General features: G+C 41.9%; 1 protein-coding gene across 1 annotated transcript in view; it reads right to left on the reverse strand.

Annotated features, from left to right (window-relative positions):
• The window catches only part of LOC130205009 (astrotactin-2-like), a 249,438-nt gene that overhangs the window by 72,282 nt on the left and 163,767 nt on the right, over positions 1 to 13,389 (reverse strand). The window contains exons 12-13 of the mRNA XM_056432100.1: positions 7,150 to 7,316; positions 5,291 to 5,479 (exon numbers count right to left, since the gene is read on the reverse strand). Of these exons, the coding sequence (XP_056288075.1) occupies positions 5,291 to 5,479; positions 7,150 to 7,316 (356 nt within the window). The remainder of the gene's footprint in view (positions 1 to 5,290; positions 5,480 to 7,149; positions 7,317 to 13,389) is intronic.

The following is a 13,389-nucleotide window of genomic DNA, read 5'->3' on the forward strand; positions in this document are numbered from 1 at the left end:
GTGTGTTTGTGTATTTTCGCATGTGTGTAACCACATGCTTCCATGATTGGCAAGCTGTTATTAATTGTACATAAAAGAGTCATCAGACTAAATTGATCACCGACTGTAAATAAGAAGGGCGGGATTGTAGGAGTTTGTTTCATCAAACTGATTCGATAATTGGATGTAGAGGCCGGTATGCTTTTAAATATCTGAAGGATATAAAGTGCTGTCAAAAGGACTAAAAACGATAGCTTGTATTTAGTCTGCATCCACTGTCAGTTCAGGGAAACGAGACATACTGTTGGGCGAGCTCTTTTTTATAGCGACATTGGGCCGCAATGGTCAAATTAACACATGCAACTTGATCACACAAATGCATACTTGCATAACATTGCATAACATTGCATTATTCAGTAATTTAATAACAGCAATTTACAAAATGAATTTCGGTTCTGACTCAAGAGGCTGAAGGTAGTGAGATCAATTTACAACAAAATGTATGCAATACAGTCATACAGCACAGGCAATATTTCATGTTGAAACACTGCCTGTGAAGCTGTGACTCAAATCAAGCAATTCATCTTAATCATCTAATATTTCACTTTGAGCTGCAGGTGCAGGGGAGTAGTGTGTGTGTGTGTGTGTGTGTGTGTGTGTGTGTGTGTGTTTTAGAGAGAAGGAATCAGCAGACAGCAGAGGTGAGAGAATGAGAGGCATTCAGGGCTGTGGGATATATGGGTTCCATCTGCATATCAAAGACAGCATGGAGGACCGTGGAGGAAATTCTGAGAATAAAAACTATAACATATTGCTATAAATATATATATGTACGAATATAATGAGGGGTGTGTGGAATCTTATGGGGGCAAGTCATTCAGAGGACAAAGCTACTGTTCTTTTGACAAATGACAGCGTGGATTTGAAAAGCAGAGTGAGCACTTTGGAGAGATGACATGCAGCAATACACATGTTTAATTAGAGGCACTGGGAGTCAAATATAATACCCCAGTGTGCTTGGCTTGTCTGGTTAGCCTTAGAGTGATGAATAGCTCCAGAGAAATGTGACTTTCAAAATGTTAAGTGAAATAAATTTGATCAAGCCCATAATATACAGATGGAACCAGCAGGGTGACGCATACAAAATACCTTCCGGTGAAGTTTCTCATTTCCGCTCCCAGTTTGACATTTACTTCAATCATATGAATTCAGGGTATAACTCGCCTTTTTTCCTCGATTCCTTTCGCGTACCTTCTGATCTGTGAACAGTAAGTCAGACCGCATTCATGCCTTTTGCATTTCAGATGCACTCTGCACCTACAGACAATGTTATTTATCTGAAGAGGCACATCAAGGGGGAAGTGCACTTTGTCTGTCATCTGCACGTAATCAGTGAACTGTGCCTCCATCTGCAGGGAGCATGATAAGTGCGATGGAGTATGCATCTCGCAATTAGCATGGAAATGTTTCCAGTTCCAAGGAACAGGTGCAAATTGCACAGGTGTAATAAAACAGAGGTTGAGGTGGCGGGGAGAAAATGTTATTTGTCAGCTGTATTATACAGAAATCATGCCGCAGACAAAGTGTAAGTGCACCACAAGAAAACTCAGGAGAGGTTGCAGCACTGATTTACCTTCTTAGGAAGATAAATACCCACAAGGCCTGACCAATTTATAAAGGCAGACAACAGACGGGTCGCAGCATTTTGATGTAGATTGGGGATCTACAGCCAATCCAACCACCGGACTGCTTTGGGGCGGCTGTAGCTCAGTGGGGTAAGGGGGTCGTCCTGCAACCCCAAGGTTGTCGGTTCGATCCCGGCTCTCCCCATTAGTTGTTGCAAGTCGAAGTGTCCTTGAGTAAGGCACTGAACCCCCAGTTGCTTCCCGGGCGCATCACTGCAGCCCACTGCTCCTTAATAACTAAGGATGGGTTAAATGCAGAGAACTAATTTCCCCTTGGGGATTAATAAAAGTATATATCTTATCTTATCTCTTCTTTGGAGTCGTGATGCACAATGACAGTCTGTCAAAGAGACACTATTTATAACTTCCGTGTGCATGTTTGGAACTGCGAGTCGAGAGCAGTGGGAGAAGGGAGTTGGCGCCACATGGGTTGGACTGGAAGAGATGCTGCGTGTGAGACCTGGCCAACAAGTTCCAGGCGGGAACAAAGTGGGTCAATCCCTTGAATAAACATTTTTCAAAACTTAAGCACTGATGGCATCTTCTGCTACATTTTACCAGTTGATGTATTTAGATCTTTTTGGGGGGGGGAACATTTTAAAACCACCAAACATGTCTGTCAACGAACAAAGAAATCAACTCTTTTGTTTTTTTCCCCAGCGCGCAATGTCGATGTGCTTTTCCACCAGCATAAAGATGCTCAGATCTTTCATTGCTTGTCTCAGGGCTGCCAAGGTGTTTGACTAGTTCAAACATGCCGTGTGTATATTGCCCAACTGGAGCTCTGGATTGAGTGCAAATCCCTTTACTGGCCGTAGTTTGATGTAACCCAGTGTGTAGCGCTGGTTTTCGGGAAGCAGAAGACCCACTGGGCTTTCCACTGTTTGAAGGCAAATGGATCAATTCCGTCATCTTCCCTTGGTTTGAAAATACTCAAACTGTGCTTTTGTTTTGTCTGTCAAACTGCGCCCTGTTTGGTGTAATAAAGCATAGTCTCCAACTGGCTTAGCCCCTCCTGGAACCTTTGGGGAACATGATGCTCTTGGCCCTTTGCCATATGAGGCTCTAGACGTGTCAGTCATTCGTACACATTCTCTTAAGGTGGCTTCTAAGCCCCAGAAGCTTGTCGCTCTTTTGATGATCAAAGTTAGTAATCCCCCTTTAAATGCTATTGCTCTGAAAGTCAGCCCGAGCTCCAACGTGAGGTACATTCTCAATTTGTGATATTGGGCTGTATCAAATAAACTGAATTGAACGTGTCCCACCGTACGACATGCGGTTCTTCAGTTCACACCCATACGAAGACAAGTCGGGGAGGTACACTACCGTTCAAAAGTTTGGGGTCACTAAGAAATGTCTTTATTTTTTTTTCAGAAAAAAAACTGTTTTTTTTTTTCAATAAAATCAAAATTACAAATCACTATTATACATGGTGTTAGTCCATATTCTTATTCTAGGTGTGGTGGTCTCTCTAATTCCAATATCTCCATGTTCATAGGAGGCCCATTTCCATCAACTATCATCACTAATGGCCTAATGGTACATGTGTTCTGTGTAGAAGACTAATGTCTAATTATGTAGAATTATTAGAAAACAGTTATGCAAAAGTAAACTGCTAATGCTGGTGATATAAGCTATAACTATACAACCTTTGATCCTTTGTGAGAAGAACAAAAGAACAAAATTAATACTTCAAATAATATTATTTATTAACAATGTCAATGTCTTTTTTATATTTTTGACTCAATTTTCATAAATTTTTTGGAGTACGAAATTGGTCATGGAGATGAAAACTTTGAACGGTAGTGAAAATGGTAAACAGACTTTACTTGTAAAGCACTTTTCTAGTCTTCCGACCACTCAAAGCGCTTTAACACTACATGTGATTATCCACCTGTTCACACACTAAGCCAGGAGCAACCATGCAAGGTGCCACCTGCCCATCAGGAATAACTAACCTCCACACACTGTAGGCACAGCTACCGGAGACATTTGGTGTTCAGGTTCTTGCCCAAGGACACATCGACATGGGCTAGTGGAGCCGGGGATTCAAACCGCCGATCATGTCTCTAGCGCATGGGAAAACACGCGTGCCAGTGTTTCCGTCTCAATACTATTTTATTCTTTGAGAAAGATTTGTGTTTATTGGCCATCTTTTAAAAACAACTCGATACATCCAGCAGCATGTAGTAGTTCTAGAGCAGCCGCATCCCAAAGGCATCTTCAAGGACAGATGCAGACGCAGTTGTGCATTAGTAAATAAATTCAACTTAATGTTATCTCAAACCGCTTCATCTGACATACATTCATATTCAGAATGAAATAATATGAAGGCAGAAGTGCCTTTTTCATGGACCTTTCAACACTAAACGCTACTTTGAAGAACTACGTGAAATCGCTGCCCCTGGAATATAGATAATTTCTGACAGAAGACTTCACAAAAGCAGCTTTCCAATAGATCCAAAGAGTGATCAATCCCATTTTGTAGCTCCTTTGAATACAAAATGTGTACTTGTTATGATAAGGGTCCTGGTGCAGCACTGTAGACAGGAAAACACCCTGAACAAGTCTCCATACTCAACTAAAAATAACATACATCTGTAACTTAAACTATTCTGCTTTTCAAATCATTATTAAAAACAAATGTATAAAAGAAAAACAAACTCTTGACTTGTTTTCTGTTGCGATGAAAGTTGCATCCAGTGCGCCGTGTATGCTGCAGAAATCTGGAATCGCAACAATATACGTTACAAAAGGACCTGAAGGACTTGTGTTTAGCCAAGCACAACCGTTGTGACCCGCGGGGCAGAACCGATGAAAAGCATTTCATGGTTACTCGAAAAAGTCTAGACCTATAGTGTGTGTGTGTGTGTGTGAGAGATTGTGTGAGCAAATAAAAGACAGACGCAGAGAAAGCGAGATGTAGCCCGAGTGTGTTTTGTGTGTGCACTGTTTGTGCATAGATAAACCCTCATCATCTCTCCGTGATTACAGGAGCGTTTCACCACAAACAGCATGCGACTTATCAGAGTGAGCCAGGTTTTCAGAGGGCTGACAGTTTAGGCAGAACTGCAACGGGATGAGTCTCCATCCTCACTCAACCGTCACTTTCTCATCGCCTTCTCACTCACCCTTCCACACGCTGATACACACACACACACACACACACACACACACACACACACACACACACACACACACACACACACACACACACACACACACACACACACACACACACACACACACACACACACACACACACACACACACACACACAGATGCGGCATCCCAGCAGCAAAACCCTGATGACTGATTCTCCTCCGAGCTCACACGCTTCCTTCTATCCTCAAACCGAAAAACTGATAAAAGACGACCGATACTCCTGCTGATGTGTCCTTGGAGACGCGGAAAGATGTTAACAGTTAAGATGTGAAACAACAGGTCTCAAAGGAAGATTGTGGTTGTAATCTTCACCGGCAGAAATAATAAAATGAGACAAAAAGACAAAAGAATAGAACGAAAAATATTTCCCGAATCAAATAAAATATGCTTTATGGAGAGTAACATTGTGAAAATGAAGATCGTTGTGCAAGTGTAAATGTGTGTACTTGTACACTAGTTACCGGAAGGTCATCTGGAATATCTGTCCCAAGTTGACTTGCTTGGTTTTGTTGTCGTATCCATGGAGCATCTCACCGAACAGGGTGTCATTGAAGTGAACATCCTGCCTTGGGCATTTGGGTCCCTCACAGTTGTCTGACAGCAAAAGGCAAGAGCGCCCATCCCCTGCCAGTTTGTACTCCTGCACACACCTAAAGGAGGAGGGGAACAATGTCACTGCAGTGTGAAATATGTAATACATGTGAAACGCTATACACTTGATGTAAAAGGATACAAATGGACAGCTGCTGGCAAGAATGTTAGAAGATGTAATGAAAGAGCGGCAGACACTGTATGAACAATAGATGTTTCCATTTTTCAAACTACCAGGACCAGGACGCTACTAAGCCAGCATCTTAGCCCTCTTCTGCAGCACTTACCACCGATCGATCCAAGGACAGCACCCACCAGGCTATATATAGACATTATTAACGTGATATACCATATATGTCCAGGCTGTGCAAAAGCAAGGTTATTACTGCTTCTATTTTTTAAACAATATGGCTCATAGTCATATCTTTGGCCAGCATGTCTTTTAAATTATGGAAGCAGTGAACTTTCCATTATCATTCTGAAGATGTGGTAACAAGCACTCACTCTGCTGGATACGCAAATCTATGAGGCAGAATTCAGCCGACTGAGCGATCAGTCACAGATTATCATATCTCCTGCATTTATTTATCTGCACACTCCTCCCTTGCTGACAAGGTGGAGTATATGCTGCCGATGACAGGTACTGAAGCTTGGGCTGCTGCAGCTGATCACGTCTCAGCTCCACAAGTGATAAAGAGGACTCGGCTGTTTCTGTCAACACTGTCCGGAGAGCGCAGCAGACGGAGCGCAACAGCGTCTTCCCGTTGCATGAAGCCACTTCTCTTTCTTTTTCAACCAAAGTGTTGCTCTACCACGGAAGAAGACTGACTGATAAACGCCGTCTCTTCATTTCACGGAACGGTTTTAGAATCAATCACGGCTTGACCCATGCCACTGGATTTTTCGTACACTACAGTGTTATTAGTAGAACAATCTCCACAAAGATGACAGATGCGATGAGAGAGAGAAATAAGCTAAGAAGCTTTGCGCTGTGTGTTCCAGTGACAGGCGAGGCACAAACAGCCTGAACCCAGTGATCCATTCAGCTCAGTGTCGGCCATATAAATGGTTTGTTGGTATAATGGCGTGGAACATGATTTCGTGCAATGCATTAGTAAAAAAAAACTAAAAAAACTGGCAACTGTTGGAATGCCGAGCTTCCTGGCCCTCATGGCCCACCGTATAACCTTTTTCAAATGGGTAACTCCCTGGAGACTATTCCAAGTGTCAGGCTAGCTCAGTGGGACATGGAAGATGAGGACGATTCCACAGTGAATGTCTCTGGATATGCTGGAACATGTGAGTGGTAGAGTCGGCGTGGTACAAGAATCCGGTTTAATCACAGATGCACCTTTTGAATATCTTCTCTGTGCCATTTAAACTCATTTAAACTGGAAACATGTAAACACAAAAGGATTCATAAAAAAGAGTTGACCAGCTAAGGAGTAACGCAAAATGAATATTGATATTGTAAAAACATCAATAGGACACGGAATTATATTCAAACAATACTTCCTCATATATAATCTTTGGCTAATGTCTTTCATCGCACAGTGACATATCATCATTTGATGATTACACCCATATTGCATTTCCTTCATGTGGGTATTTGCCAGAGGAAGAATTTCTTAATATCATGGAAATATTACTCACAAAGTCAATTTCATGAGCAAGCTTTATATCCACCCTACAGACACCTTTAAATGTATTTACTGTTAGTTATTCTCACCCACAAAGCATGAGTACGTTGCTGGAACCGGGGTCATCTTTGAGGGGCACGACCTGCTGGAGACACAGCTGTTCACAGCCTCCATTGAAGCCATCCGTGCAGTCAATGCCCCGAGAGTAGTCATAGCAACCTGAGCCATCCTTCATTGGCCTCAGCCCCTCAGGACACTGCAAGAAAATGGAGAGAAAGGAGGAGAGGTGGTGGGAGGGAGATTTAGAGACGGGGTGAGGAGGACGGCATAAATTAGAAAGAGAGCGAGGCGCAGGGGTCAGCGTGTGCATGTTAATCAGGATGAGGCGGCACCGAGGAGGCAAAGACGGTCAGATCATTGGAAACACCAGAGGGGAGAATCGGACAGCGGGACATTTAGGAATTCAAAGGTAGAAGAATGAATAATAGTGTATTTGATAGGAAACAGAAATCTTCATGGATTGACCTCTCCTCCTCTCAAACAATTTGTCACCACGCAGTTCACTGGAACTACATTCCAGGATCTATCAGAGAGCTACAATCATTCAACTCTTTTAAAGCAGAAACAAAGAAATGGTACATTACTACCCAGCTCTGTCACTCCATCTGTCCAGGTTGGACTTTCATTTTGTCTGTCTGTCAGTTGTTGTCTGTCTGTTGTCTGTTTGCAGTTGTATGTCACATTTAGTCTGTAAGCTTTTATGTTGTATCTCTGACATTATGTTTTTATTCTGTCCATTTTAACATTGTTCTCCCCTATTTTATTTGCTTTATCTGTAGATTGTATTTGCAATCTTATGTTTTTAGGTTTGTTCTTAACATCAGCAACATTGGGACTACAGATGAAAAATAGCCTCTTGGCATGGCTGCATTACTGCAATGTTTTTATCAATGTGCACTGTCCCTTATTAAATAAACCATTTAAATAAAATGTGAATAAAGATATCATAAAACTGCAAACAGGCATCACAGACTCTTACAGCTCTCTCTATTTGAAAAGGAATTTAGTGTGTGGGAAATCATCCTTTCCAAATTGGAGAAAAATCACTTTCCTGCTGGCTCAGCTTATGTGTTAGAGGCAGACACAATGCCATTTATCATATCATATGATGATAATTTATATTTATAGGGATTATTCATCCATACAAGCAATTAACATATGACTTACAAAATGAAAACTTTTCAAGTTTTAAATAGTCTATTGCTGTGTTGTTTTGAATTGTTTCATTGTATGTACCTTATGACGGTGCTTGCATGATACAAAGATATATAACTAAGTCAGTTTTTTTCAGAGACAGCACAGCAACCTGTAAAGATATGAACAAAGATATTTTATTGACACTGACAAGTGCAACGAGTTTGGCTCAACGCTTCATCAAACTCATTTAGTAGTGTGATGGTATTTTATTGGTAATTTGACAGGACAATATTATAGGTATTGCTTTACTGTCAGAGGATCTCTAAATAGAGGCAAGTTAGCCATAACATGTGTGCCCTGCTGTATATCACATCCTACTGAATCAGGAAAACAGCACACACTTATTATTCCTTTGTTTGATGGCTACGACTATTAACAGTTTATATTCCTTTAATATTTGAATATTTGATTTCCCAACATTTAATTTGCACTCTCAAACATCAGCCACAAAAATAGTTTAATTTTTAACAACGAACACATCACTTTTCTCAGAACTGCAAGTTCTGCTGCAATTCCTCCTTTGTACGTGTTGATGGAACGCTTCTGTTGGGTTCAAATGAAGACAGAAGAGACGATTATATTTCACAGTTTACACTGCGCGCTTCACCACATTCACTGACTCATCGGCGACTCCTCATGTTCTGTTCGTGCCTTGTGTGGGATTGAGTGGAGGTGTTTGAGGCCTGCTGACACAGACTGTATTTACAAAAAAAAAGTGGGACATTGCTTAATTTTCGGACTGCATAACAAGTACGTTGCATTTTGTTATTCTTTTAGTGGTCCAATGACCTCTTAAACTAATCTGACTCGTAGCTGCCAGTCGCCCCACACAGGTCGCTGATTGGTCCGTGCTCAACAAACTACTTGATGCCTGACAAGAGCTATTTCCGTGTGATGTGTGATTGCACCATTAGCACGTGACGTCGCAACTTCACGAGAATTCAGCTGCAGTGCCACTTAATGTCGACGTTTCAGTGACAGGAAGTCCTACATCTGGCTGTTAATGGGATCCTGGCTTACAGAGACTCTTACCCGGAGGTGGCTTTTGCCACATTTAATCTGCTGCTGGCATTATATAAGCAAATTGTCAATATCTGCAGTCAATGTCCGCATGCGTATCCCCCGGCATTATTCCGTGTGATTTATGGTCAGTGGTTAATAGTTTTATTAGCCCATGTCACATGTCACAGACACCACTGAAATAAATGCTCTGCAGTTGGACCTCCAGTCACACCAGGCTGTGCCAAAAGACATAACAAATATGGAGGCTCGACAGGGTTCAAATGCCCTTGTTCCAAATAAACCCGAGAAAGGGATCTTTTGACTGTCAATACATCTTGCTCTGCGAGCCCCTGAGAGCAGCAGTAAACACCATTTTCCTTTGTAATAAACCATGGGTCAGGAAAGCGATTAAAGGCCTCATTAGGTGTTTTTTCATAATCGTTATGTAATGCAGGACAGGAAAATTAGGAAGGAAATCAAGTCAGAAATTAGACGATGCCAACCGAGAAAAACAGAGGGTTGAGCCCGAGATTACCAATGTGAGAGATGTCTGGAACAGCATGAACATTTTACTGAGGCGAGGATAAGAAAAATAAGTATTCTTGCATGAATGTCAGTTATAATAACCCTGAGTTCCAGTTCCTTTCAACACTTTTAACGCTACAGGAATTAAGTGGAAAAAAATCCATTGTAATGTTGTAAAAACTGCGACAAAGTCTGTCTGCCAGATAAACTGTAGGAAGAAATTTGGTGCTAAAAGTAGTTATGGGTGACTGAAACCTGTAGTGCATGCTTTGTCCATAGTTTTGTGGCATCAGATACAGCGAATACAAAAGGGAAAGAACACCACTGCTAAATGTGAAATCTCCAAAACCTTGAATGCTCTCCGAGCAGCTGCTGCTCGACAGTAATCAAGGCTTTTGCCAAAAAACATCAAGCGTACGATTTGAATGCAGAAAGGGAACAAACTCGAGAGAGGGAACAGTTCGATGAGCTGAGGATCATGTGTTCCATAGTTGGAAGACCCTCACACTCATGACAGGGTTTAATTCATTGACTAACTTTCACCTCAAGGTTGATTCCCAAATATTGTATGCACTAACAATTGCCAACGCAATTACAGAATAGATATCTACTGACAAGTGATGGCTTTACCCAAAGAATATTTGATGATCACCACCATGATTGAACCACCAGTAATGACAAACAACAGTAATCAAAGGGCTTTTGTTTATTCTAGTCATGAGATAAATTTCAGCCTTTTACTAATTGCAAGATGTTGTTATCATATTAGGAATAAAAAGGGAACAAGGGGTCAATCTGGATATAAGGTTACATCGGCTCTCTCTGGGCTGGAGGAATTTCCCATAACAAACTAAGAAATCACATTTTTTAATTTCTTCTGCAAAGCACTTAAAAAAGCTGGATGAGCAGCAAACATTGTGCATTGATCGCACATGTGCTCTGGACAAAGTCCAATATGTTCAACATCCAATGGGAACGCTCTCCAGTCTCAGATCCATTTACTGTATCTCATGACTGTAACGCTGACTTCCTCGGCAGAACGAGATCGGAGACATTCCTCACACGGAGGCAGCGCTGTGGGACCAGCTACCTGGAATGTCGCGCATCGCTCTACGGTTGACTGAAAAGGACTTCAGGTTAGCCATTAGCACTGGCCACCAGCTACTTGTTATCTCTGGTCAGATCACTCTCCAAAGACTCGAGGGTTGGGATGGGGAGGGGAGGGGGGGACTCGGTAAATTCTTTCAGTCAGGTCTTCTGTGGTGATTCTGTGATGGCAACACAATGAGGAGAGGCCGAGAGATCTGCTGCAGCCTTTTGGACAACACAGGAACAACTTAATTGACTTAGACGTTGTTCCTGTAGTTGATTGAAAACACATTTTAAAAATAGTGCTGTGAAAAATAACGCGTTAACTCAGTTAATTCAATTACAGGTTTAACTAGTTTTTGTTTTTTTAACGCATGCGCAGAATGAGCTTCCAATCCGTCTGTTGTTGGTCGTCTCTCCAGCAGCATGTCATTCTGTCTCTACGTGTCACGTTAACACGACTCCGATCTCCGTCTCGCGCGCCGCAGAGCTCGGATGCCGGCGTGTGCGCGCACATCCGGACGAAAAAAAGTCACTTGCACCCCCCCCCCTGTCAACAACTCTTCTCGGCTCGCGCAGCTGGCGCGCACTGGTGAGCAATGCAGGGCTCTCAAGTGTCACGCATTGAGCGTGAGACTCACGCATTTCGGTCTTAACTCACGCACTCCCGCCACACATCGTACTTCTCACGCTGAAAAAAACTCTCGGTTCTTTAAGCGTGTCTTCTTGTCTGATCAATACGCAACTGTGAGGTGCGCGAATGGACCGAGCGGCCAGCTGCTGATCACTCACTCAACGAACAGACGGTGCGCGCATAGCGCGGAAAAAATTTTTTTGGAGCACCGAAGACCCATTTTGACCCAGGAAAAACCCTGAATGTATATATGTGATTAATCATGATTAATCCACAGACACCTGTGATTAATCTGATTAAAAATTTTAATCATTTCACAGCCCTAAAAAAAACATTAGATTCTGGCAATTGAGTAATGACTTCATGTTGAATTAATGAAATGCTTAAAATAAGTGACAAAAGGATGCATTAGACCCTAGTGTTGCCATGCGTTTGTGTGTGTTTTTGTGATTACACATTTGCAAATTCAATTAAATAACTATTAGATTGAATCTGATGGATTGGATGTTTACATTTTCTCTCTTTTACATCTGTATATCTGCTTTACATAAAACGCAGAGGGTTTTCTCCTGGGGACAAACATCGTATGACACAAATCAGTACCAGAGCGATGGCTTTTCATTCCTCTAGATGGGGTTAAAAAGGACAAAGCAGGTTTCAAGACATTAAAGAATAATGAAAAAAGTGTCCAAGGAATTTTAAAACTACCCATACATATTCTATACACATTATATACTGCAGATAGATCACCCTAACAAATTGAAGTACACGCGTTCTGAATGATTGCTATTCATTTTCCTAATTACCCATTAGTGCCCTCAGCTTAATCAGGAACTGAGCAATACCTATTGAGAACGCTGTCTCCTAATGATCTTGTCAAAGAGGGGATGCACAGATGTCTGTACTTAGTGCCCATTACAGATTTCAGAGAGAAGAGAAAGTGTAAAAAAATCATTGATCAAGGACGTACACACTGAATGGCCCCTCTGCAGCATTTGGAATTAACACCATAACATGGCTAGGGAAATGCTGTAAAGTCTAAAGACAAGAAGAAATATTTTCAGCGATAAAGAAACAATACAAGGAAGATGCGCGCTGACTTTCCCGTGAAAAAACACACGGAACAAGAAAAAAGTCGGAGAAACAGCACAGCTCTAAATCAAACTGACAGGTGGGGGTGGGGGGCGGATCAAATACTCTAAAAGCATATTTGACAGCCTAATCTGGTTTAGAGGTGGCAGAGATGCATGCCCTGCAGCTCCAACTCTGCTCAAATGGGTTAAATTAGGCACAACAGTTTTATTGCTGCAAGATCAAAAAACGTGTGAGGGTGCAAATGCAGTCCCTCAGTGAGAACTGAGAAGTCTCAACCCAGCTGTTCGTTCCGTTGTTCCTTAAATTCAGATTTCATACTTAATCTTCAGTGAGAAAACAGTTATTTCCCATCTACTTGAAATGGTTTTGCCCAAAGGCAAAACAAAAAGAATAGCTATTTAAAATAGGCGCGTCTGCTTTTATTTAGATCCAGATTTTTTAATTTTTATGTGCGAATGGTTTACATTTGCAAACATACAGTATATCTGGATAGAAATACGTCAATCCATATTACTTTGGTCTCTGTCACTCATGCTTCCCTCTCCTTTTAACCTTGAGTGCTCGTCTTCACACGTCTGTAGTGAAAATCTGCAATGTTGTGCGAATCAACTGATGGGGATTATTGTCTACGCACTGCGGGGACTGACTGTATTTAAAGGCCATGCTGTCTCCATTGCTCCAGCACCTTCCTTCGGTCGTGGCAGCAGAACCGATGATTATGCAACCC

The sequence above is a fragment of the Pseudoliparis swirei genome, chromosome 15 (genome assembly GCF_029220125.1).
Source record: "Pseudoliparis swirei isolate HS2019 ecotype Mariana Trench chromosome 15, NWPU_hadal_v1, whole genome shotgun sequence".
Lineage (NCBI taxonomy): Eukaryota > Metazoa > Chordata > Actinopteri > Perciformes > Liparidae > Pseudoliparis > Pseudoliparis swirei.